Source organism: Gossypium raimondii, chromosome 3 (assembly GCF_025698545.1).
Source record: "Gossypium raimondii isolate GPD5lz chromosome 3, ASM2569854v1, whole genome shotgun sequence".
NCBI classification, from domain to species: domain Eukaryota; kingdom Viridiplantae; phylum Streptophyta; class Magnoliopsida; order Malvales; family Malvaceae; genus Gossypium; species Gossypium raimondii.
This window is the reverse complement of record NC_068567.1, coordinates 2,343,500-2,367,363: the sequence shown is the minus strand read 5'-3', so window position 1 is coordinate 2,367,363 and position 23,864 is coordinate 2,343,500. Positions and strand designations below refer to the sequence as shown.

The 23,864-nt window shown below is 30.9% G+C and overlaps 4 protein-coding genes and 1 long non-coding RNA gene across 5 annotated transcripts; 1 reads left to right on the top strand and 4 right to left on the bottom strand.

Moving 5' to 3' along the window:
* Positions 1-185: 185 nt before the first annotated feature.
* On the bottom strand, positions 186-2,494 carry LOC105796481 (selenium-binding protein 2). Its single transcript, XM_012626200.2, is given in 8 exon segments — positions 186-673; positions 745-1,017; positions 1,095-1,202; positions 1,285-1,516; positions 1,586-1,628; positions 1,631-1,812; positions 1,901-2,096; positions 2,193-2,494. Coding segments are annotated over 8 exon segments (1,428 nt in total). The 5' UTR covers positions 2,305-2,494; the 3' UTR covers positions 186-391.
* Positions 2,495-3,350: 856 nt separating this feature from the next.
* On the bottom strand, positions 3,351-6,014 carry LOC105796479 (selenium-binding protein 1). The gene is made up of 7 exons (XM_012626198.2): positions 5,847-6,014; positions 5,280-5,475; positions 4,726-4,953; positions 4,419-4,650; positions 4,228-4,335; positions 3,878-4,150; positions 3,351-3,796 (listed from the first exon to the last, which is right to left on the bottom strand). Exons 1-7 carry the CDS (start codon positions 5,956-5,958, stop codon positions 3,515-3,517), a joined length of 1,431 nt encoding a protein of 476 aa, XP_012481652.1. The 5' UTR covers positions 5,959-6,014; the 3' UTR covers positions 3,351-3,514.
* Positions 6,015-10,103: 4,089 nt separating this feature from the next.
* Positions 10,104-12,358, top strand: LOC128040005 (uncharacterized). The gene is made up of 3 exons (XR_008194658.1): positions 10,104-10,191; positions 11,250-11,334; positions 12,128-12,358. It is a non-coding gene; the product is annotated as an uncharacterized LOC128040005 (long non-coding RNA).
* Positions 12,359-13,358: 1,000 nt separating this feature from the next.
* Positions 13,359-16,273, bottom strand: LOC105796477 (selenium-binding protein 2). The gene is made up of 6 exons (XM_012626196.2): positions 16,075-16,273; positions 15,732-15,927; positions 14,910-15,137; positions 14,586-14,817; positions 13,916-14,299; positions 13,359-13,817 (listed from the first exon to the last, which is right to left on the bottom strand). The coding sequence occupies exons 1-6, from the start codon at positions 16,220-16,222 to the stop codon at positions 13,536-13,538; spliced, it is 1,470 nt and encodes a 489-aa protein (XP_012481650.1). The 5' UTR covers positions 16,223-16,273; the 3' UTR covers positions 13,359-13,535.
* Positions 16,274-19,783: 3,510 nt separating this feature from the next.
* LOC105796478 (selenium-binding protein 2) lies at positions 19,784-22,471 on the bottom strand. The gene is made up of 6 exons (XM_012626197.2): positions 22,287-22,471; positions 21,956-22,151; positions 21,297-21,524; positions 20,967-21,198; positions 20,295-20,678; positions 19,784-20,196 (listed from the first exon to the last, which is right to left on the bottom strand). Exons 1-6 carry the CDS (start codon positions 22,396-22,398, stop codon positions 19,915-19,917), a joined length of 1,434 nt encoding a protein of 477 aa, XP_012481651.1. The 5' UTR covers positions 22,399-22,471; the 3' UTR covers positions 19,784-19,914.
* Positions 22,472-23,864: the final 1,393 nt, after the last annotated feature.

Here is a 23,864-nt window from a genome sequence, read left to right as displayed (position 1 = left end):
TCGTTTATTAAGATGTGATGAAGTGATCTGATGATAGTCTTCACGTTTAAAGCTGTCATGAGGTTACCTAAAATTAGCCATGCCCAAGATGAAATGTGTCATTGATCATTGATGAGCACACATTTTAGGATAGGGATTTATGATTGAATTAGGCATATCAAGATTAACATCAAACTCAACACAAATTTTAGCATAAGGAAATTACATAACATGATGATATTACATAACATGTTCACAATGTAACATTCAAAATGTATGTATGTATGTATGTATGTATGTATTACTTTGAGCTGTTTATGATTTCACATTGACATGATGATATTACATAACATGTGCAGAAGAATCTGCATATTGCATTGATTGTTCTTCATAGCGGTTTTTTTCATCTGATTTAAATCCAAATATCTGAAGTGCAATCACCACCTGGATATCTCATCTCATGAGCCATACAAGGACCATCAGGTTCAGCTCCAAAATCGATGAAAAAGTTCGGGTTTATTTTAAGACCGCCTTTCATGGTGTCGACATCGATCTGCAACATGTGGGAACCTTTCTCCGCAAGTTCCGGATAGATTTGTCGATCCCATGTGCTGAATAACGAGTTCGTCGCATATAGTCGCTTACCGTCTAGGCTCAACTGGATCATATTCGGTCCCCCTCTTAATCGATGTCCCTGTAACCAACGTTCATAGATTGTCATTGATATGATTAATCCGACAAGTTGATATGAGTGTTAGAACAAACCTGGATTTCCGGAACATCGGATTGCCATGTTTTGCCGTCTTCTGTCACAGCTACTACAGGGCTTCCTTTTTGAACCAATCCTCCAACGTATACTTGGCCGACCAAGACCGGATTTTTGGGGTCCTCAATGTTATATTGTCGGATATCTCCTTGCAACCAGTTGATAAAATACAGAAACCGATCGTCGATTGAGATTAAGATGTCGGTTATAAATCCAGGCAATTCGGGAAGTATCCAATTTTGTACCTTCAATGGTTTCACTGAGATTGCCACCTGCAGAAGTTAATGAATAAGGCTTGTCCAAGTTTATGAGCATTGACAACGCAAGATTATATGTTCCAAGTTCCGACCTCATGGCTCCATGATCCGTCTTCGGTTTTGAAAAACCGAACGATGTTACTCGTGTAGGCACACCCAACGTACCCTGTATCTTTACATGGATCATGCAAGAATCTCATCTGCAATGAAATGAAACAGAACTATGTATCGTCTTCGAGCAAAACCGAGTTAAAAACAAAGTCGAAACAAGTAATTAATCACCTCTAAGGGTGTGAGACCAGTTTCACCGAGATCCAACGTTTGTTTAAGTTCACCATCAGGCCAGCTATACACATGCAAATGTCTAGCATACAAACCATCTTTGACATGCTGGATATTGAAACCTCGGGTGAAGGTAGCCGGAGCGCCCAACGACGAGCTGATCATGGTTTTATGTCGAGGTTGGTACCAAAAATCGTAGCTAAACAGAGGACTATGCCCTGGTTTCTCCCACCTGATGATTTTTTACAAGTGACGGTTATTCACAATTCGTTTATACATTGTTTCAGTTTATCGTATTTACCTCCCTTTGACGTTGAATTCGGAATCAAGGAGGAGAAATCCATTCCTTTAGCATTTCCATCTTTGTCACCGAGACACGATATCATTATATCCCCGGAAGCAAGGCAATGCGACGAGTGCGGATACGCTAAGCCGGTCTTCTCGACGATATCCTCGGATTCTACCACTTTATGCAAAGAGGGAGCCTTGGGATTCTTTTGTGTGTCAATCACATACACACGGCCAGACCTAAGAACAAGCAGCACCTTGGTACCTTAACGACATAGATATGTCCCTATCCATCGATATAATATGAAAATCCGGGATAATTGCTTACACGACGGAAGGCAAGATTAGAAAACGTCGAGTGGTTGATGGATCACCATGGCAAGAGCTGCATGCATTCCATCCCGAGTGATGTAGTTCATCACCTATATATGGCATAGATAGCCTGTGGATGACTTTAGAATAAGTTGGCGAGTTTGGATCTACATCAACTGTTGCTAGGAAATCAGGCTTCTTTCTTCCCGTTCCTGCATACATCATGCAATTATATTTATACAAATCCATTGAAAAAACTCATTTTTAAAGATCAGAAAATCATTAAAGAAAAAAAAGGAAAAAAGTACCATTATAAATACAATTAACATAAATAATGGTTTCTTTAGGACCAGACATGGCTTCCAATGGAGTTGCATATCCAGGTCCAGTTCTCTTACAGCACCCCATTTTTTCCCCCATTTTCTCTCTTTTTTTTTTCTCTTACAAAAATATTAATTTTTTTTTCTAATAGTTAGTGAAAAACATTGGGAAAATCCTCTGTAATTTATAGGCTATTGGGTCTATACGGCAGAATCTTGGGATTAGGTTCGATAGGTTAAATTCTGTAATTTATGAAAATTATAGATTTAGTCCCCACAATTTAATTAATTTCAGTCTTTATATTTTTTGAATCGGTCAATTTTAATCCTGACTCAAACAATAACGCTTAAATATGTTTAGTTAAATTCAATTATTAGTTTTGTATTATACATATAATTATATATTTAGTCTATATTCTCCAAAAGGATCATTCTAAGTTCCTAGACTTCTCAAAATTTGAATTTTGTTCTTGACGAAAATCACCGTTGTTAATCTATTAATTGAGTTTTTAGTAAGGTGAAAATAATAAATTGATATAACATTACGAGATATGATAATATGTCTGTCAGATTAAATTTTGAAAATATCATAACTTTCATAAAGTTATTTTTTTTAATAATATTAGGTTTTAATTATATCAACTCTTTTTAACATAATATCTAGAATTGCTTATAGTTCCTCTCTGATCTATAAATAGGAGGATAATATTTTTCAACGCACTCGAACACATATCCTCTTACATTGATAATAATACCCGTACCAATCATCATAAAACTTAATCGACAAATCAAACCGAATCTTTGGGATTCAAATCTTTATTTTTATTTTACATAAATGTCCACCATTGTGAGGAGAAAATGTTGCCCTTCGAATGAAAATGTCACATGGGAATTATCAAAAATAAATAACTATCAATTTTTTCTATGGGCGCGGTGTTTGAGATTATCGATTTTCCTTACCATGTCAGCATTAATCTCAACTGACGGTGGATAGATTGCCACGCGTCTTACAGTTTTGAGAACTGGAGACATTTGTGTTTGTCCAATGGTATCTTATCCGAATGTATAGTGGGATCATCGTTGGAACGCGTGTCAATGTTGGATAAGCTGCCAGTTAATTTAAATTAAGTCCAATGTTAAAAGGCGTTTAACAGGAAGTCGATTAAATTTAAGATATATTGCTAAATTAACCCCTTAACATTACATTATCTATCAAATTGACTCACATACAGATTGCACTGATTTTTATTTTAGTCCTACAAAATTAAAAGGATGATTTTCTTCATGGCTGAAACTGGTTTTTGAGATGTTTAAGTCCATATATCTGAAGTGCAGTCACCACCTGGATATCTCATCTCATGAGCCAGGGAAGGTCCATCAGGTTCGGCTCCAAAATCGACAAAGAAGTTTGGGTTTGTTTTAAGACCGCCTTCCTCGGTGTTGACATCGATCTGCAACATGTGGGAACCTTTCTCCACGAGTTCTGGATAGAATTGTCGATCCCATGAGCTGAATAGAGAGTTCGTCACATATAATCGTTTACCGTCTAGGCTCAATTGGATCATCTGCGGTCCTCCTCTTAGGCGATGTCCCTGTAAAAGGATGTAACAATGTTCATCGATCGCCATTGATATGATTAATCTGAACAAGTTGATATGAATGTTAGAACAAACCTGGATTTCCGGAACATCGGATTGCCATGTTTTACCATCTTCTGTCATAGCCACTACAGGGCTTCCCTTTTGGATCAATCCTCCAACCCATACTTGGCCGACCAAGACCGGGTTTTTGGGGTCCTCAATGTTGTATTGTCGGACATCTCCGTGCAGCCAGTTGGCGAAATACAGAAAACGATCATCGAGAGAGATTAGGAAGTCAGTTATAAGTCCGGGCATTTCGGGAAGAATCCAGTTTTGCACCTTCAATGGTTTCACTGAGATTGCCACCTGCAGAAGTTAAAATGTACATAATAAGGCTTGTCCAAATTTATGAGCATTGGTAATGCAAGATTATATGATCCCACCTCATGACTCCATGATCCGTCTTTGGTTTTGAAAAACCGAACCATGTTACTTGTTAAGGCGCACCCAACGTACCCTGTATCTTTAGATGGATCATGCAGGAATCTTGTCTGCAATGAAAATGAAACAAAACTAAGTATCGCCTTCGAGCAAAACCGAGCAAAAAACGAAGTAGTAACATGTAATCAATCACCTCTAAGGGTATGAGACCGGTGTCACCGAGATCCAATGTTTGTTTAAGTTCACCGTCAGGCCAACTATACACATACAGATGTCTCCCATACAGACCATCCGTGACATGCTGAAGATCGAAACCTTTGGTGAAGGCAACAGGAGCACCCCATGATGAGCTGATCATTGTTTTATGTCGAGGTTGGTACCAAAAATCGTAGCCGAACATAGGACTATGCCCCGGTTTCTCCCACCTAAAGAAACAATGAGTAACAACAAGTCACCAATCATTTTACCTTCTAATTGTTCATTCGGTTTATCGGCTTTACCTCCCTTTAACGTTGAATTCGGAATCAAGGAGAAGAAATCCGTTCCCTTTGGCATTCCCATCTTTATCTCCGAGACACGAAATCATTATATCTCCGGAAGCAAGGCAGTGAGACGTGTGCGGATACGCTAGACCGGTGTTCTTAACGATATCCTCCGGCTGCACCACTTTATGCAACGACGGAGCCTTGGGATTCTTTTGTGTGTCAATCACATAGACACGACCCGATCTGAACCGAATAGAACATTGGTATTAAACATTTCTGTACTATTACATGGTTTGCCACATTGTTCTACATTACATGAAAACCTCATTTTCCTCGTAAGCAGGGTTAGCCAAAGGGGGAAGGCAAGGACCCCTGGCTCAATAGGAAAATTATTTTATGGTCCCTTCCTAAAATTAAAAGATTCAATTTAATCCTTTTTATAACCATTTTGAAAAATTAATAATTTAATTAAAACTTTTTTAATACAAAATTTTTAACTTATGCCCCTTCAAATTTTATAATATTATCTCACTCTCCATAAACAAAATTTCAGGCATATAGCCACTTACACCAATGAAGGAAGGATCAGAAAACGTCGATCGGCCGACGGATCACCATGGCAAGAGCTGCAAGCATTCCACCCAGAGTGATGTAGTTCATCACCTACATACGGCATAGATAGCCTGTGGATGACTTTAGAATAAGTTGGTGAGTTCGGATCTACATCAACCGTTGCCAAGAAATCAGGCTTCTCTCTTCCTGTTCCTGCATACATCATGCAAATCCATTTAAATATATCTATATATATTATTTTATATGATAATTAAGAAGTAGATCTAAAAGTTAATGTTTCACTTTTGGAGTAAAATCTACAGTGAGATAGATTATTTATAATATTTTAAAAAAAAGCTAAATATATGTTTTTTTTCTTTTTTTTTAGAAAATAAAAAAGAAAACACCCACTGAATTTTCTCTAAAATTTTATGAAAATAAACATGAACACATAACAACTTATAATTCAAGGAATAAATGGATCAAATGAAATTAATTCCCAGAAAAAAAAAAAGGTTGCAGACATCACGCCAAAAACCAAAACAAAAAGAAGAAGAAGAAGAAGAAGAAGAGAAAATCATTACCAGTATAAACACAAGTAACATAAAGAAGAGCTTCTTTAGGACCAGACATGGCTTTCAGTGGAGTTTCATATCCTGGTCCTGTTGTTCTGCAACACTCAGTTTCTTCACCCATCGCAATTTCTCTCTTTCTTTTTTTCCTCTTCTTTCTTCCTACAAAAATTTCGTTGTTTTTCTTTTATATATACTACTGATAGCTACTATTTAATATTTTCTTTTTTTTAAATGAAATGTTCAAATTATCGCTAATATAATTATTATATTAATAAGATTAAAATTAAAAATAAATAATCTTTTAAAAATTAATATTTATTTTTATCAAATAGCTTAATTATATTTACCATTAAATTTTTCCATACTTAAAATTTTAGTTTATCAGACAAACTTTAAGCTTGTGAAAGAATATCTACAGGGACCCTCTATATAATTTTCCCTAACTAAACTTACGACCAATATTGTGTTTCCTCTTTTGATCTCCATGTGGTCCCAAGGGCTTTGAGATTCGGGAGTTATCACATCGGACTGTGTTCAGATTGACGCGTGTTGTACTGAGATGAGATTTGCAGTTGTGTTTTTGGTCCTTTAAAGTACCCGAGATATCCTTGCATTATATGAGTTAGATCAAATTAGTCCCTTTATTATTAAATGGATCAATTTAATCCTTATGCTATTAAAAAAATTAATATGTTCAAATTATATCCTTTATTATTAACTACGTTAAAAAATAAATGTTAAATATATTCCAATTTGGTTAGTACACAGATTAAATTGATCCACCAGAGACTAATTTGATCAGGTCCCTATAATAGAGGGACCTTTCGATCACATTCACCGTTTTGCGTCACACGTCAACTCTGACCCAGACTTGTCCACGTGGCGGTGTTGGATTAAGCTGAGAGCTGATGACAAGGATAAGATCGACTTTAGGACTTTATATTAGTAAGTGCAATTAGTGTAGAGTCCTTTACTTTATTGATTGTTTTATTGAAAATAATATTAATATAAAATTTTAATTTTTTAAATTTTAATTTATATAAATAAATTATTAAAAAATTTATCTGTCATGGTAGGACTAGACTTATGGACCAAATTTATAAAAAATTGTTGTTTTATTTTTATTTTTATTTTTTATTTTATTGTCATCTCGTTATTATGTCACTCTTATTTTTTATTATTTGGATATTATACAGTTATAAAATTAGCTTTATTTTCACAAAATTAATTAAAATAAAAGTTGAAATAATAATTATAATGATATATTGATATGAAATTTACTTAGTAAATCCTAATTTTGCATTTATTGTTTAATAATAGATTATTATTTAAGAGTTTTACTCCTGATTAATTGTTAAAATCACTATTTAAAAGATTTTAATAATTTTTTCTAACAAAAATGTTGTTATTGAATTTCTATTGATAAGTTTTATTAATATTCATTATTTAAAATAATAAATAATAGTAAAAATAAGTCTGATTACAATTATCTACTTTTTTATATAATATTTAGAGCTACCCTGATTAAATAATAAATAATTTTTACTTTTTTATTATTATCTTATTATTTATTTGAAGAGCACTTTGTCCACTGGGTAAGTATGTTCTTCTTTCTCTGTTCTTCTGTCTCCCCTCGTCTTTTACTGCACGACAGTAGCCATGGATGTATGAAGAATGTTTGTACCAATAAATCAATGCCAACACATTTTAGTAATTTTATTATCTAAAATAATAATTATAATGATATAATTTGAAATAAAATAAGTTTTATTAATATTCATTATCTAAAATAATAAATAATAGTAAAAATTATAAGATTTTTAATAATAAATATTAATAAAACTTAATAAAACTATTAATAAATCAACCCATAGTCTGATTAAATAAAATAAGTTTTATTAATATTCATTATCTAAAATAATAAATAATAGTAAAATTATAAGATTTTTAATAATAAATAATAGTAAAAATAAGTCTGATTAAATTTATTGATGTTCAGTTGGTGCTCATGTAATTTAAAAAAACCCATTGTAATTAATTTAAATTTTTAAAAATTAACAATGTCAATAATTAGACGTGAATTTTGAAATTTAAAAGTTAGAAGAACTAAATTAATGAAAATAAAAATATTTATTTTTTTAATTTATATGAAATTTAATATTTAGATGAGGTTGACGTGTATGGTGTAGTGAGCTGTTAGTGAGAGCAATGGGCCTTTTGTGTCTTCATCCAATCTTTTTAGGTGCACGATGTTTCCAGATCTCTCCTCGATTTTCATTATCCATGTCGGTATTTGTAACCCTCCAAAGCAACCCATCTTCAACAAATATTTAATTTTTTATTTTTAATGTTATAAAAGTATTAGTTTGATTAATATCGATATTACTGTCAGTGTGGAAGAACGTAAGTTCAAGTGCGCTAAAGCGCAATATCCTCTTATTTAAATGTTAGGAAGAGACTATAAGTAGTTTTAAGTATTATATGATAATAACCTATAATAATATCACTGTTCAAAAATAACGTTGATTCTGCTCATGTATGTTAAATGTTTCAAAATTATGTTTCTATTTATTTATTTCAAATTATATATATATTTTAAGTTAAATGAAATTCTTCGTAAACATTAAACCAACGTATTTGTAAATATTTTTATGAATATATATTAAATTTATTTATGTATAATGTTCATAAATAATAATAAATATGTATTTTTTAAAGGTAATATACCTTTCAAAAATAATTGAATATGGATTTTATTAAGGTTAAACAATAAAATGATCCTTAAACTATTGTCTTTATTCTATTTTGTTAGTTGAATTGTTAATTTTTCTGATTTAATCAAATGTTTTAGTCATTTAAAGTTGATTTGACATTTTTATTGGTCTAATAACAAATTTAGCCTCCAATGTTTAAACATTATATCAATTTGATCCTAAATATAAAATAACAAATTTAGCCCTCAATGTTTACAAAATTTGTCATTTTAGTTTGAATGCTAAAAATTCAATAAATTTAGCCTTAAAAATTTTTTCAATTTAGTTCTAATTCTAAAAAGTAATAAATTAATTTTGGTCCTTTACAAAATTAATAATTTAAGCTTCCTAACCTAGAAAATTTCGACATAGATTGTTTTTATACACCTTGTTTACCAACCCAACACATGGAATAGAGAAAAAAAAGGAATGAAAAGAACACCACATAGTAATGATATTTAAAACGTTACAATTGATGAAAGAAAGTTGATTGCAAATCTTCGACAAAGTCTACAACAACTAACCAACTAGCTTATAATAAGGAAAAAAAACATCACCAAATAACGGAATTCAACACTACCTAAAATAGAAGTGAGCTCAAGTTGTCATCTCCAACTTCAAAACAGAAGATAATATTACAGGAAATGGATTGCTTAGTTATAGGTAAAGCCATGTGAATTTTTTAGAATTCAAACTAAAATGATAAATTTTATAAATATTGAGGGCTAAATTTGTTAAATGTTTTATATTTAGGATAAAATGTGTAAATATTGGAGAGTTAAATTTATTATTAGACTAATAAAAAATGCTCAAATCAACTTCAAATTAAAATATTTGATTTGAAAAGTTTAGTGATTAAATAAAAATAATAGTTCAATGATAAAAAATAAACTGAAGACAATAATTTAATGATCAGTTTTATAATTTATCGGAACATGCGACATATAGAGTAACCGCCTTTAGTCAATAAACCGAAGGACTCTGTAATGGCCCAAATTCAAAATTATCGGAATAGTGGTTTCGTAACCACAAATCCGATTTAAAGAGAAATTTATTTTAATATTTTTGCATGAATATTGATATGATAGGAAAAATCGTATGAAAATATCGATAGAAAAATTTTACTTGATTAAGCGAGTTAGTTAGAAAAAGAAATTATTGAAGAAATTAGGTAAAATGAGATATCGAGACTTGATCTCAGAAACCGAGTCAAAAATATTTTTATAAATATTTATGAAGTGTTAGTAATATGGTATTAAAATTTCGTTAGAAAATTTTAATGTTTGGGTAGTCAATTAAGTAAAAAGGACTAAATTGAAAAAGGTGTAAAAGTTACTAGAGGGATTAAATAGCTTAATTGTGAAATGAGCAGGGACATATATTGAAAATAACCCCAAAAGGAGATATTTTGGGCGGCATACGCTGAGAAAAATCAGGAGAATTGAAGAAATAAGGGTAAAATTGGAATATTACAAAATTTGCTTTAAAAGTTAGGACTAAAGTGGAATTATCTAGATTCCTCTTTATTTTTCTGCATTCCCATCAGCCAAAAACGTCCTAAGGGTTTCTTCAAGCTGGCTTTTTCATAATTTTTGCACCAAGTGAGTTAATTCTTGCCTTTTTCTTGTAATTTTTGTGTTTCTAAGACTTTTACAACTAGGTCCTATTACTAAATTCATTAGTTTTTGATTTTGTGAATGATATTGAAAGTTGATATGAATATGTGCTGGAATTTTATGAGGAAATAGGATGAAATTGATGCTTTAATTTGTTTATGAGATGATTTTATTAGGTAATTCCAATAGAAATTGATTTGTAGGACCTAATTGTGAAAACGTCTGGAATTAAAGTTTAGTGCTGAAATTCTGATTTTCAAAGGTTATAAGGTAGTTTAAAGTGATATAATAAAGTGTTTATTGAGAAAAATCAGCTCAATTGAGAGGTTAATTGAGCAGGGACGAAATTATCATTGTTGAAAGTTTAAGGGAAAAATGGTAATTAACACCATGCACTAAAACAGTTTTGGACAGCAGCAGTACTCTGACTTTGAAAAATCACCAAAAATTGTAGAGATCGAATTAGAGGATGAATAAAATATGAAATTAAATCTTATTGAGTCTAGTTTCTTATAAAAGAAAAGGTGTAAGCAATGGAATTGTAAATCATGAGATATAATAGATTTTGTGAGACAAGGTCAGAATGAATTCGGGTTCCCCTGTTCTGAATTTGGAAAATCATTAAAAATTGTACAAAAATGATTATGAGTTATAATTTATATGCTTAGAATCATTAATGAGTCTATTTTCTGAAGAAATAAAGGGAAGCATCATCCTAATTCTGTACAGTGAGATAATTAATTTTTAGTGAAGAGGGGTCAGAACTGTCATACAGTGAAACAGGGGAAACTTTAAAGAATAAACTGTACTTATTGGCTAAACAAAAAATTCTGAAATTTTTATGGTAGTAAGATATGTGAGTCTATTTTCAGGGAAAATTAACGGATCTTAATTTAGAGTTCTGTAGCTCAAGATATAAATAATTTAGTGACTGTGACTCAGTGAGGCAGCTTTGAATGCACTATAAATAATAATGGAATTGTAGAGAAAGTTACATATGAACATGAAATGTATTAGATTAATGATTAAATTTATTTATTTAGATCCGGAAAATTCAAATACGAAGCAAGATCGAGGGAAAGAAAAATTTTGGGATTAGTAGATTTTTGGTTACGAACAAGTATCGAGGTAAGTTCGTGTAACTTGAATTATATTCATAAATGCTTGAAATGTTTGTTATTGATGTGAATATGAGTTGGATGTTTATTGTATGATAATTGATGAAGTATTGATATACTTGATGAAAAGAGGAAATAAATCCCGGTTGAATGAAAGGAAAGTTCGATGGATCTCTGAAAAGGAATTGACGGTAAAAAGGATCTAGCCCGGACGGGTGATCCTATCCTGATATAGCCCTCCCGAAGAATATGTGGAAAATGGATTTAGCCCGGACGGGTAATCCGAATTAGGGTCTGAATTTAGCCTGGACTGGTAATTCAGATCCAAGCTCATTAGAGTAATTGTCGTTGCAGGGGATTTAGCCTGGACTGGTAATCCCGACAATACTCTATGAGTTTATATTACAGGATTTAGCTCGGATTGGTAATCCCATTGTAAGGATGAGGTTCATGGAGTGTGCTCTCTGAAATGGAAATGTGCACATGAATATGAATTGACGGACCCGATTTGTACACTTAGGTGTACCACTAATATCCATCGAAATTCCAAGTAGTTCAACGGGATAAATATGGAAAAATAACAAGGAAATGGAAATCATGGAATTGATGAGCTCATCAATCATTTATCTTTGTAATGAATTTGTATGAGGTTGAGTTTGTATGTGATAGGTATATGTTTATGTGAATTGGATGTGTGCTTGTGTTATTAAATGATGGATGTATAAGTATGGTAAGTATAATTCCTGTTGCATGAACTTACTAAGCACAAAGTGCTTACCCTGTTTTTTTTCCCCTGTTTGTAGAGTTAAGAGCTCGGAAGTCGGATTTGGTCGGAGACACATCACACTATCAATCTCGAGATCTCGGTACATAAAGGAACTTTATTTTGGAAATCAATGGCATGTATAAGCTAGTAAATTAGATGCTAATGTGAAATGAATGTATGGTTAGCCATTGGTATGGCTAACAAATTTTGGTTTTGGTATGTGATGAAATTATCTTATGAATATGATAAATCTATCTAAAAAAAAAAATTTCGGTAAAATCTGGTAATGCCTCATACTCTATTTCGGCGACGAATACGGGTAGGGGGTATTACAGACTCAACTACTAATTAACAAATATATATTAAATTGCTATTATCATTTAATTAAAAAATTATTGTTAAATTTAAGGATTTAATTTACATTAAACTTAAAATTCGAATCTAAATTATGTAATATATTTTTCTCTTATTAAAAACAAAATTTAAAACTCATTAAATAAAAAAATTTCAGTATGGGTAATCCCAAGTTCTAACTTTTAATCCAACAAAAGCTTACTGAGCCAAATTGTTAAAACAGCCCGAGCTATAGATTTAATTCGGTGGGATTCCTATAGGATAAATGTGCTTTAACGCATTCAAACCTATATCTTTTTATACTGATAATAATATCGATATCAACTGATCTAAGACTCGATCAGCTTTTTATATATATATTTACACATTATTAATGAATTTTATCACATTACTCGTTAAAAGATATCATTATTAATTAATTAATAAATGTAAAATGTTTTGTTAAAACACATTATATTTCAAAAGAGATAACTTGAATTCAAACTCTAAAAATAATATTTCTAAAAGAACTAGCCATGAATAAGATGCATGTCAGATGTGACCATGCTTATTGATGGCTTACTGAAGTTGGAGCTGGCTTGCCTCTCCCAGAAGGGGTGATGCTTTTTCTAAGTCATTTCGGAATCCTGAACGAACCCGGAACAAGCTGTTTCTTTAAGTTCCTTCACTACTCTCTGAGTCATCAGAGGAATGCGATGAGAGATTTAAAGGTTTGGTGGATGAAGGCAGGAATGATGGTTTGTCTCGATATTTATTCATCTCTTTTGTTTTCACAGTGATCCAACGGTAGTTGGGGATGACTCCAAACCCTTGCTAGTTGGTGTTCCTATGGGCTTAGGACACCTTGTGGCCTGGGTTTAAGTTTGTTACCCATTGTACTTCCTTTTGGACCTCTCCTAGGATACTCCAAATCATATCAACAATGAGCAACAACAGCCAAGTTTTAGAACATTGAGAGTCCAAGATACATGTGATGATGTTATTACATTATCTCTTCCAAGAACACGTGTTATTTTTATTCACAACAGTCAACAAGATTACATTGATTGTTTTGTCTTCATAACTGAAACTGTTTTTTTTCTTCATATGATTTAAATCCAAATATCTGAAGTACAATCACCGCCTGGGTATCTCATCTCATGAGCCAAACAAGGACCATCAGGTTCAGCTCCAAAATCAACAAAAAAATCTGGGTTTATTTTCAGACCACCATTCTCAATGTCCACATCAATCTGTATCATATGTGAACCTTTCTCTATAACATCAGGGTAAAACTGTCGATCCCATGTGCTAAACAACGAGTTCGTCACATACAGCCGTTTCCCATCTAAGCTTAACTGTGTCATACAAGGTCCCCCTCTGAGACAATGTCCCTACAAAAACAAACACAAACAATGTTCATCATCAATATCGCCATTGCTAGGCATAATCCGACAATTTTGTCATTATATCAATGTTGAAAGAACAAGACCTGGATTTTAGGAACATCGGGTTGCCATGTTTTACCATCTTCTGTGACTGCTGTTATGGGGCTGCCCTTTTGAAGCAATCCTCCGACGTATACTTGGCCGACCAAGATTGGGTTTTTGGGGTCTTCAATGTTGTATTGTCGGACATCGCCGTGGAACCAGTTGACGAAATATAGGAACCGGTCGTCGAGAGAGATTAAAAGGCCGACTATGAGTCCGGGCATTTCGGGGAGAATCCAGTTTTGTACCTTCAATGGTTTCACTGAGATAGCCACCTCGTGACTCCATGATGATCCATCCTGGGTCTTGAAAAACCGTACTACGTTGCTTGATAGGACACACTCGACGTACCCTGTGTCTTTGGTTGGATCATGCAAGAATCTTATCTGCAAAGAAAACATATCAGTGTATTTACATGCATATAGCGAATCCCAAGTCTAAGAAAGCAGGATTTATTGCATTTTGCATACACAAAATATGAAGTAAATATTGGATAAGAAAGTAGATGCTGGCCACAAGTATGGTTTTGGTAATATTGGCCATAAGTATATACAAATTTATAATATGATACATATTTTAAATATATTTCAAAGTGAGTATTTAGACCGATAAAATAAGGTGATTAGTATAGTCAGTTAATAAAGATTTGGTTTAATTAACCCTTAAAGTTACCTCTCCGGAGATAAGACCATTGTCACCGAGATCCAATGTCTGTTTGAGCCGGCCATCAGGCCAATCATACACAAACAGTTGTCTTCCATAGAAACCGTCTTCGACATGTTTAAGGTTAAAACCTTGGGTGAATGCCAAAGGAGCACCAAACGATGAGCAGATCATCGTTTTATGTCGAGGTTGGTACCAAAAATCGTAGCTAAACTCAGCTTTACGCCCTGGTTTTTCCCACCTTAAAAAAACCAACAACAAGAAGTGAAACAGCTTAAGCTTAATGACAATTGTTTTCATGGTCTAAATTGTTGTTTTTGTTTTTGCATTTACCTCCCTTTGATGTTGAACTGGGAATCGAGGAGAAGGAATCCGTTGCCTTGGGCGTTTCCATCTTTGTCGCCGAGAAATGAAATGATTATGTCGCCGTTGGCAAGGCAGTGAGATGTATGGGGATATGCCAAGCCGGTTTTCTCAATGATGTGCTCAGGTTCCACCACTTTGTGCAACGAGGGAGCCTTGGGGTTCTTTTGTGTGTCGATCACATAGATACGACCAGAGCTGAAACAAGCAAAATACTCATAATATACTTCTATACTTATATTCTCTTTTTTAAGATAAGGTTACTCGTTACGGTTTCCTAACTCATAAATAGAAAGATACTGTATTTCAACACATTCGAACTCACGTCTTTTTATATTGACAATAGTATCTATATCAATCGAATTAGAACTCAATCGAGTTGTGCTATATTATTCAACTTTAACACTCACGTACTCAAGTTTGTATAACATAAATATTTTTCGAACCTAATATTTTTAGCTAAACCTTTTTGTTCGACCCATAAATAGGTTTAATAGATTATAAGTGGATATTGTTTTATAAGGTAAAGTGTACTATGAGTGTTTTTCGTTTATATCTTTTACATAAATATATATATGAAATAAGATTTCAAGACAAAACTTTATAAATTTCACCATCTATTTTCACGTAATAAGTCAACCACAATCTAATATTTCTAGTCCACCGATATAACCTGTTTTAATGGGTTACAAAACTGTCTTAACCATCAAAACCAACTCCACTGAACCAAGTTAGTTGAAAACTATATAGTTTACTCTACCCTAAAAAATTAGACATGTTACAGTTTCTTACAGCAAAGAAGGCAGGATCAAAAACCGTCGATCAGATGATGGATCACCATGACAAGAACTACAAGCATTCCACCCCGTATGATGTAGTTCATCACCTATATATGGCAAAGATAGCCTGTGTATAACTTTAGAGTAAGTTGGTGAGTTGGGATCTACATCAACTGTTGCCAAGAAATCTGGCTTCTCTCTTCCAGTTCCTATATAGATGCATACAAATCCATTATATATATAAAAAAAAAGAAAAAAAAAAGAAGAGAACGAAAAAAAAAACCCACATAGATGAACATAAGTAATTAATTAAAACATGTGTGGTTTCAAAGAAAATGAAAGAAAAGTAGTATTACCATTATAAACACAAGGAACATAGATAAGAGCTTCTTTAGGACCAGACATGGCTTCCAATGGAGCTCCATATCCTGTTCCTGTTCTCTTGCAACACCCTACTTCTTCACCCATGGCAAATTCTCTCTCTCTCTCTCTCTCTATACTCATAAACTACCAAAAGGGGGGAAAAAAAAACTTTACTTTAGAAAAAGGGTTTGTATGAGTAATTTGGTAGTGATAAGCATGGGAAAATCCTTTGTATTTATAGGCTCTTTGTGTAGCTGTGGGGGCAGATAAATGCCTGGGTGCCTAACTTTTTTGGGTCACAAATTAGAAACTATTTATTTTAATTTTTTAAAAAATGTTTATATCTTTTGCTTTTAATTTATAACTATTTTTTACTGGTTATAATGTGATTTTATACATTTAATTTTAAATTATTTTTATATAATATATTTTTAATTATTATAATTAAAATTTTAATTCGTTCTTCAAATGGTTAAAAAGTAATAAAAATAATTAACTTATTTAAAATTTAAATATAATAAAAATTCAAATATCATATTAAAATATTGATATTTTATAAATCAATAATTTTTAATAATATTTAAAAAATTCAAATCATAATTTAATATACAATATAATTTTAGTTCATGTAATCATTATTTAAAATAATAATTAATGAATGCTATTAAAATATATAATTATTTTAACTATTAAAATATAGTACAAATAAAAATTTCCTATTATTAAAGAATTTTATAAACAATAAACATTGATTATAAAATAAATTCTTATTCTATTTTTAATTTCTTAATAATCAATAAATTCACTATTCTAATTTATTTATTTTGATTTAATAGCTAAAATTATTTTGGTTTTCATAGTTTTCGTTTTAAAAATTCCCACCATTTTTTAGCTTATTCTAATTCATTTGATATGTAAATATATATTTAATTAATCTTAAATAAAAATATTTTTAAATTATAAAATAAATATTAATATAAGTATATATTTTCTAATACTTTATTAATATCAATATAAGAATTTTTTTAATAATAAAACTAGAGGAGCAAAACTCAATTCGATTCGGAAAAAAATTTGAATTTCAAGTTAATCGGATTGAGTTGGTTGAGTAATTCGAGTTTTGAGTTCGAGTCAAGTTGAATTTTACAATCCAAATAATAGATTGGTCTCTCTCAACAAAAATTACAAAATAATTCATAGTAGTTTTCAAAAATAAAAATAATTTTAAAATTAAAAATATTTATAAAAATTCATTTATATTTTTAAAAATTATGGAAGTTTTAAAAAATTTAAAGAAAATTAAAATTTTAAAAATTTTCTAAAATAATAATTTTGGAACCTAAAATAAGTTAATGAATTATTCAACTTTATTATTCAAGTATTTTTTTTTTTTTGCTTTGAAAAGTTTTCAAATTTACATGTCTAACATGGAATCAATTATACTGTAACAAGATTTTAATTAAAATGTTTAATTTTTAATTCAACTCGAACAATTTCGCTCTATTCGACTTGACTCAAATTTTCACTCGACTTGATTTGAAATTTTTTAAATTAAATTAAGATGATAAAATAGAACTCATAAACTTGATTAACTCAAAAAATTTCACTCAATTTAATCCAACGCGTTCTAATTCAATCAAATTACAATATTTTAGTTTATCTAATTTGATTTTTTGAAGTGGAGAAGTTAAATTAAAATTGATCTTTACTTATTAGAAGTAGACTTTAACCAAGAATTTAGATTTGGAATTGATGTTTACATTGACGGAGGATGATCAAATGTGTGAGTCCAATTCTTCAATTATTGATTTTATGAATTGTTTTGTATATTTGGACCCACTATATATATATATATAAAGTATTTTGTCAATTAAGTCTTAACTCAATTGATATTGGTATTATTGTTAATATAGGAGGACGTGAGTTCAAGGCGCTAAACCCCATTATTCTTTTATTTAAAAATTAGGAATAAACTATAGATAGTTTTAAACATTATATTAACCGTGGGTTTAAATATCTTTTATTTCTTCTTTTTTTCTCAAATGCGTTGAAATTGGTGTTTGTAACCCTCCAGAGCAACCCATCTTCAACAAATGAATTTTTGTTTATATTTATTCCTTTATTTTTAATATTATTGGTGTTCGGTCGATTAAGTATTAGTTTGATTAATATCGGTATTATTGTTAGTGTAGAAGAACATGAGTTCGAGTGCGCTGCAGCGCATTATCCTCTTATTTAAATGTTAGGAAGATGCTATGAATAATTTTAGATATTATATCAAAAAAATTAAATATGATAATAACCTATAATAATATTACTGTTAAAAAATAGTGTGGTCGGTTCATGTATGTTAAATGTTTCAAAATTATGTTTCTATTTATTTATTTCAAATTATATATATTTGTTTAAGTTAAATGAAATTCTTCGTAAACATTAAACCAACATATTTGTAAATATTTTTATGAATATATATTAAATTTATTTATGTATAATGTTTATAAATAATAAATAAATATGTATTTTTTAAAGGTAATATATCTTTCAAAAATAATTGAATATGGATTTTATTAAGGTTAAACAATCAAATGATCCTTAAACTATTGTCTTTATTCTATTTTGTTTGTTGAATTGTTAATTTAAAGTTGATTTGAGCCTTTTTTTATTGGTCTAATAATAAATTTAGCCCTCTAATGTTTAAACATTATATTAATTTGGTCCTAAATAGAAAATATTCAACAAAAATTTAGCCCTCAATGTTCACAAAATTTGACATTTTAGTTTGAATGCTAAAAATTCAATAAATTTAGCCTTCAAAATTTGTTAATTTAGTTCTAATTCTAAAAAAAAATTATTTTTGGTCCTTTACAAAATTAACAATTTAAGCTTCTTAACCTAGAAATCTTAGCTTTAGGTTTCAAAATTTTATAATATTATCCTACTCTAATATAAAATTCCTACCATTGTCTTCGACATAGATTGTTTTATACACATTCAAACCTATGTCTTTTTATATTGACAATAATATCAATATCAACTGATCTAAGACTCAATCAACTTTTATATATAGATTTATACATTATTAACGAATTTTATCACATTACTCGTTAAAAGATATAATTATTAATTAATTAATAAATATAAAATGTTTTGTTAAAACACATTATACTTCAAAAGAGATAACTTAAGTTCCAACTCTAAAAATAATATTACTAAAACAACTAACCATGAATAAGATGTATGTCAGATGTGACCATGCTTATTGATGGCTTAATGAAGTTGGAGTTGGCTTGCCTTTCCCGGAAGGGGTAATGCTTTTTCCAAGTCCTATTGGAATCCCGAACGAACCCCGAACAAGTTGTTTCTTTAAGTTCCTTCACTACTCTTTGAGTCACCAATGGAATGCGATGAGAGATTTAAAGGTTTGGTGGATGAAGGCAGGAATGATTGTTTGTCTCGATATTTATTCATCTCTTTTGTTTTCACAGTGATCCAACGGTTGTTGGGGATGACTCCAAACCCTTGCTAGTCGGTGTTCCTATGGGCTTAGGACACCTTGTGAGCTGGGTTTAAGTTTGTTACCCATTGTACTTTTTTGCTTTATTTAGTTGACACCTTTTGGACCTCTCTTAGGATACTCCAAAGTCCAAATCATATCAACAATGAGCAACAACGGCCAAGTTTTAGAACATTGAGAGTCCAAGGTACATGTGGATGTGATGATATTATTACATTATCTCCTCCAAGAACACGTGTTCTTTTAATTCACAACAGTCAACAAGATTACATTGATTGTTTTGTCTTCATAACTGAAACTGTTTTTTTCTTCATATGATTTAAATCCAAATATCTGAGGTACAATCACCACCTGGGTATCTCATCTCATGAGCCAAACAAGGACCATCAGGTTCAGCTCCAAAATCAACAAAAAAATCTGGGTTTATTTTCAGACCACCATTCTCAATGTCCACATCAATCTGTATCATATGTGAACCTTTCTCTATAACATCAGGGTAAAACTGTCGATCCCATGTGCTAAACAACGAGTTCGTCACATACAGCCGCTTCCCATCTAAGCTTAACTGTGTCATATGAGGTCCCCCTCTGAGACAATGTCCCTACAAAAACAAACAAAAACAATGTTCAGCATCAATATCGCCATTGATAGGCCTAATCCGACAATTTTGTTATTATATCAATGTTGAAAGAACAAGACCTGGATTTTAGGAACATCGGCTTGCCATGTTTTTCCATCTTCTGTGACTGCTGTTATGGGGCTGCCCTTTTGAAGCAATCCTCCGACGTATACTTGGCCGACCAAGATTGGGTTTTTGGGGTCTTCAACGTTGTATTGTCGGACATCGCCGTGGAACCAGTTGACGAAATATAGGAACCGGTCGTCGAGAGAGATTAAAAGGCCGATTATGAGTCCGGGCATTTCGGGGAGAATCCAGTTTTGTACCTTCAATGGTTTCACTGAGATAGCCACCTCGTGACTCCATGATGATCCATCTTGGGTCTTGAAAAACCGTACTACGTTGCTTGATAGGACACACTCGACGTACCCTGTGTCTTTGGTTGGATCATGCAAGAATCTTATCTGCAAAGAAAACACATCAGTGTATATACATGCATATAGCGAATTCCAAGTCTAAGAAAGCAGGATTTATTGCATTTTGCATACACAAAATATGAAGTAAATATTGGCTAAGAAAGTAGATGCTGGCCACAAGTATGGTTTTGGTAATATTGGCTATAAGTATATATAAATTTATAATATGATACATATTTTAAATATATTTCAAAGTGAGTATTAATTAGACCGATAAAATAAGGTGATTAGTATAGTAGTTAATAAAGATTTGGTTTAATTAACCCTTAAAGTTACCTCTCCGGAGATAAGACCATTGTCACCGAGATCCAATGTCTGTTTGAGCCGACCATCAGGCCAATCATACACAAACAGTTGTCTTCCATAGAAACCGTCTTCGACATGTTTAAGGTTAAAACCTTGGGTGAATGCCAAAGGAGCACCAAACGATGAGCAGATCATCGTTTTATGTCGAGGTTGGTACCAAAAATCGTAGCTAAACTCAGCTTTACGCCCTGGTTTTTCCCACCTTAAAAAAACCAACAACAAGAAGTGAAACAGCTTAAGCTTAATGACAATTGTTTTCATGGTCTAAATTGTTGTTTTTGTTTTTGTTTTTGCATTTACCTCCCTTTGATGTTGAACTGGGAATCGAGGAGAAGGAATCCGTTGCCTTGGGCGTTTCCATCTTTGTCGCCGAGAAATGAAATGATTATGTCGCCGTTGGCAAGGCAGTGAGATGTATGGGGATATGCCAAGCCGGTTTTCTCAATGATGTGCTCAGGTTCCACCACTTTGTGCAACGAGGGAGCCTTGGGGTTCTTTTGTGTGTCGATCACATAGATACGACCAGAGCTGAAACAAGCAAAATACTCATAATATACTTCTGCTATACATATATTCTCTTTTTAAGATAAGGTTACCCTTTAACACATTCAAACTCATGTCTTCCTATATTGATAATAATATCCATACCAATCGAATTAAAATTCAATCGAGTTGTGCTATATTATTCAAATTTAACACTCACTCAAGTTTGAGGGTTTTTCGTTTATATCTTTTACATATATATATGAAATAAGATTTCAACACAAAACTTTATAAATTTCACCATTTTTTTCACGTAATTAGTCAACCATAATCTAATATTTCTAATCCACCGATATAACCTGTTTTAATCGGTTACAAAACTGTCTTAACCATCAAAACCAGCTCCTCTGAACCAAGTTAATTGAAAACTATAGTTTACTCTACCCTAAAAAATTAGACATGTTACAGTTTCTTACAGCAACGAAGGCAGGATTAGAAACCGTCGATCAGATGATGGATCACCATGACAAGAACTACAAGCATTCCACCCTGTATGATGTAGTTCATCACCTATATATGGCAAAGATAGCCTGTGTATAACTTTAGAGTAAGTTGGTGAGTTGGGATCTACATCTATTGTTGCCAAGAAATCTGGCTTCTCTCTTCCAGTTCCTATATAGATGCATACAAATCCATTACTAAAAAAAAAAAAAAAAGAGAAAGAAAAAAGAAACCTACATAGATGAACATAAGTAATTACTTAAAACATGTTTGGTTTCAAAGAAAATGAAAGAAAAGTAGTATTACCATTATAAACACAAGTAACATACATAAGAGCTTCTTTAGGACCAGACATGGCTTCCAATGGAGTTCCATACCCTGGTCCTGTTCTCTTGCAACACCCTACTTCTTCACCCATGGCAAATTCTCTCTCTCTCCACTCACAAAGTACCAAAAGGAGAAAAAAACTTTATCTTTAGAAAATGGGTTTGTATGAGTAATTTGGTAGTGAAAAGCATGGGAAATTCCTTTGTATTTATAGGCTCTTTGTGTAGCTGTGGGGGCATATGAATGCCTGGGTACCTAACTTTTTTGGGTCACAAATTAGAAATTATTTATTTTAATTTTTTTTTTAAAAATGTTTATATCTTTTGCTTTTAATTTATAACTATCTTTTAATGGTTATAATGTGATTTTATACATTTAATTTTTAATTAGTTTTTATATAATATATTTTTAATTATTATAATTAAAATTTTAATTCGTTATTCAAATGGTTAAAATTAAAAAATAATTAACTTATTTAAAAATTTAAATATAATAAAAATTCAAATATCATATTAAAATATTGATATTTTATAAATCAATAATTTTTAATAATATTTAAAAATTCAAATTATAACTTTAATATACAATATAATTTTAGTTCATGTAATCATTATTTAAAATAATAATTAATGAATGCTATTAAAATATATAATTATTTTAACTATTAAAATATAGTACAAATAAAATTTCCTATTATTAAAGAATTTTATAAACAATAAACATTGATATATTATAAAATAAATTCTTATTCAATTTTTAATTTCTTAATGATCAATAAATTCACTATTCTAATTTATTTATTTTGATTTAATAGCTAAAGTTATTTTGATTTTCACAGTTTTCATTTTAAAAATTCTCACGACCATTTTTTAGCTTATTCTAATTCATTTGATATGTAAATATATATTTAATTAATCTTAAATAAAAATATTTTTAAATTATAAAATAAATATTAATATAAGTATATATTTTCTAATACTTTATTAATATCAATATAATAATTTTTTAATAATAAAATTAGAGGAGCAAAACTCAATTCGATTCAGAAAAAGATTCGAATTTCAAGTTAATCGAATTGAGTTGGTTGAGTTATTCTAGTTTTGGGTTCGAGTCAAGTTGAATTTTACAATCCAAATAATACATTGGTGTAAATACCCTTTTAGTCTCTATCAATTTTGAAAATGAGCAAATTGATCTCTCTCAGCGAAAATTACAAAATAATTTTCAAAATAAAAAATAAAAATAATTATAAAAATTCATTTATATTTAAAAAAAACTATGAAAGTTTTTAAAAATTCTAAAGAAAATTAAATGTTTAAATTTTTTTAAAATAATAGTTTTGGAACCTAAAATAAGTTAATTAATGATTCAACTTATCATACTGAAGTATCTTTTTTTCTTTGAAAAAGTTTTCAAATTTACATGCTCTAACGTGAAATTAATTATATTGCAACAAGATTTTAATTTAACATGTTTAGTTTTTAATTCAACTCGAACAATTTCAATTTATTAGACTTGACTCAAATTTTCACTCGATTTGATTAAAATTTTTTAAAA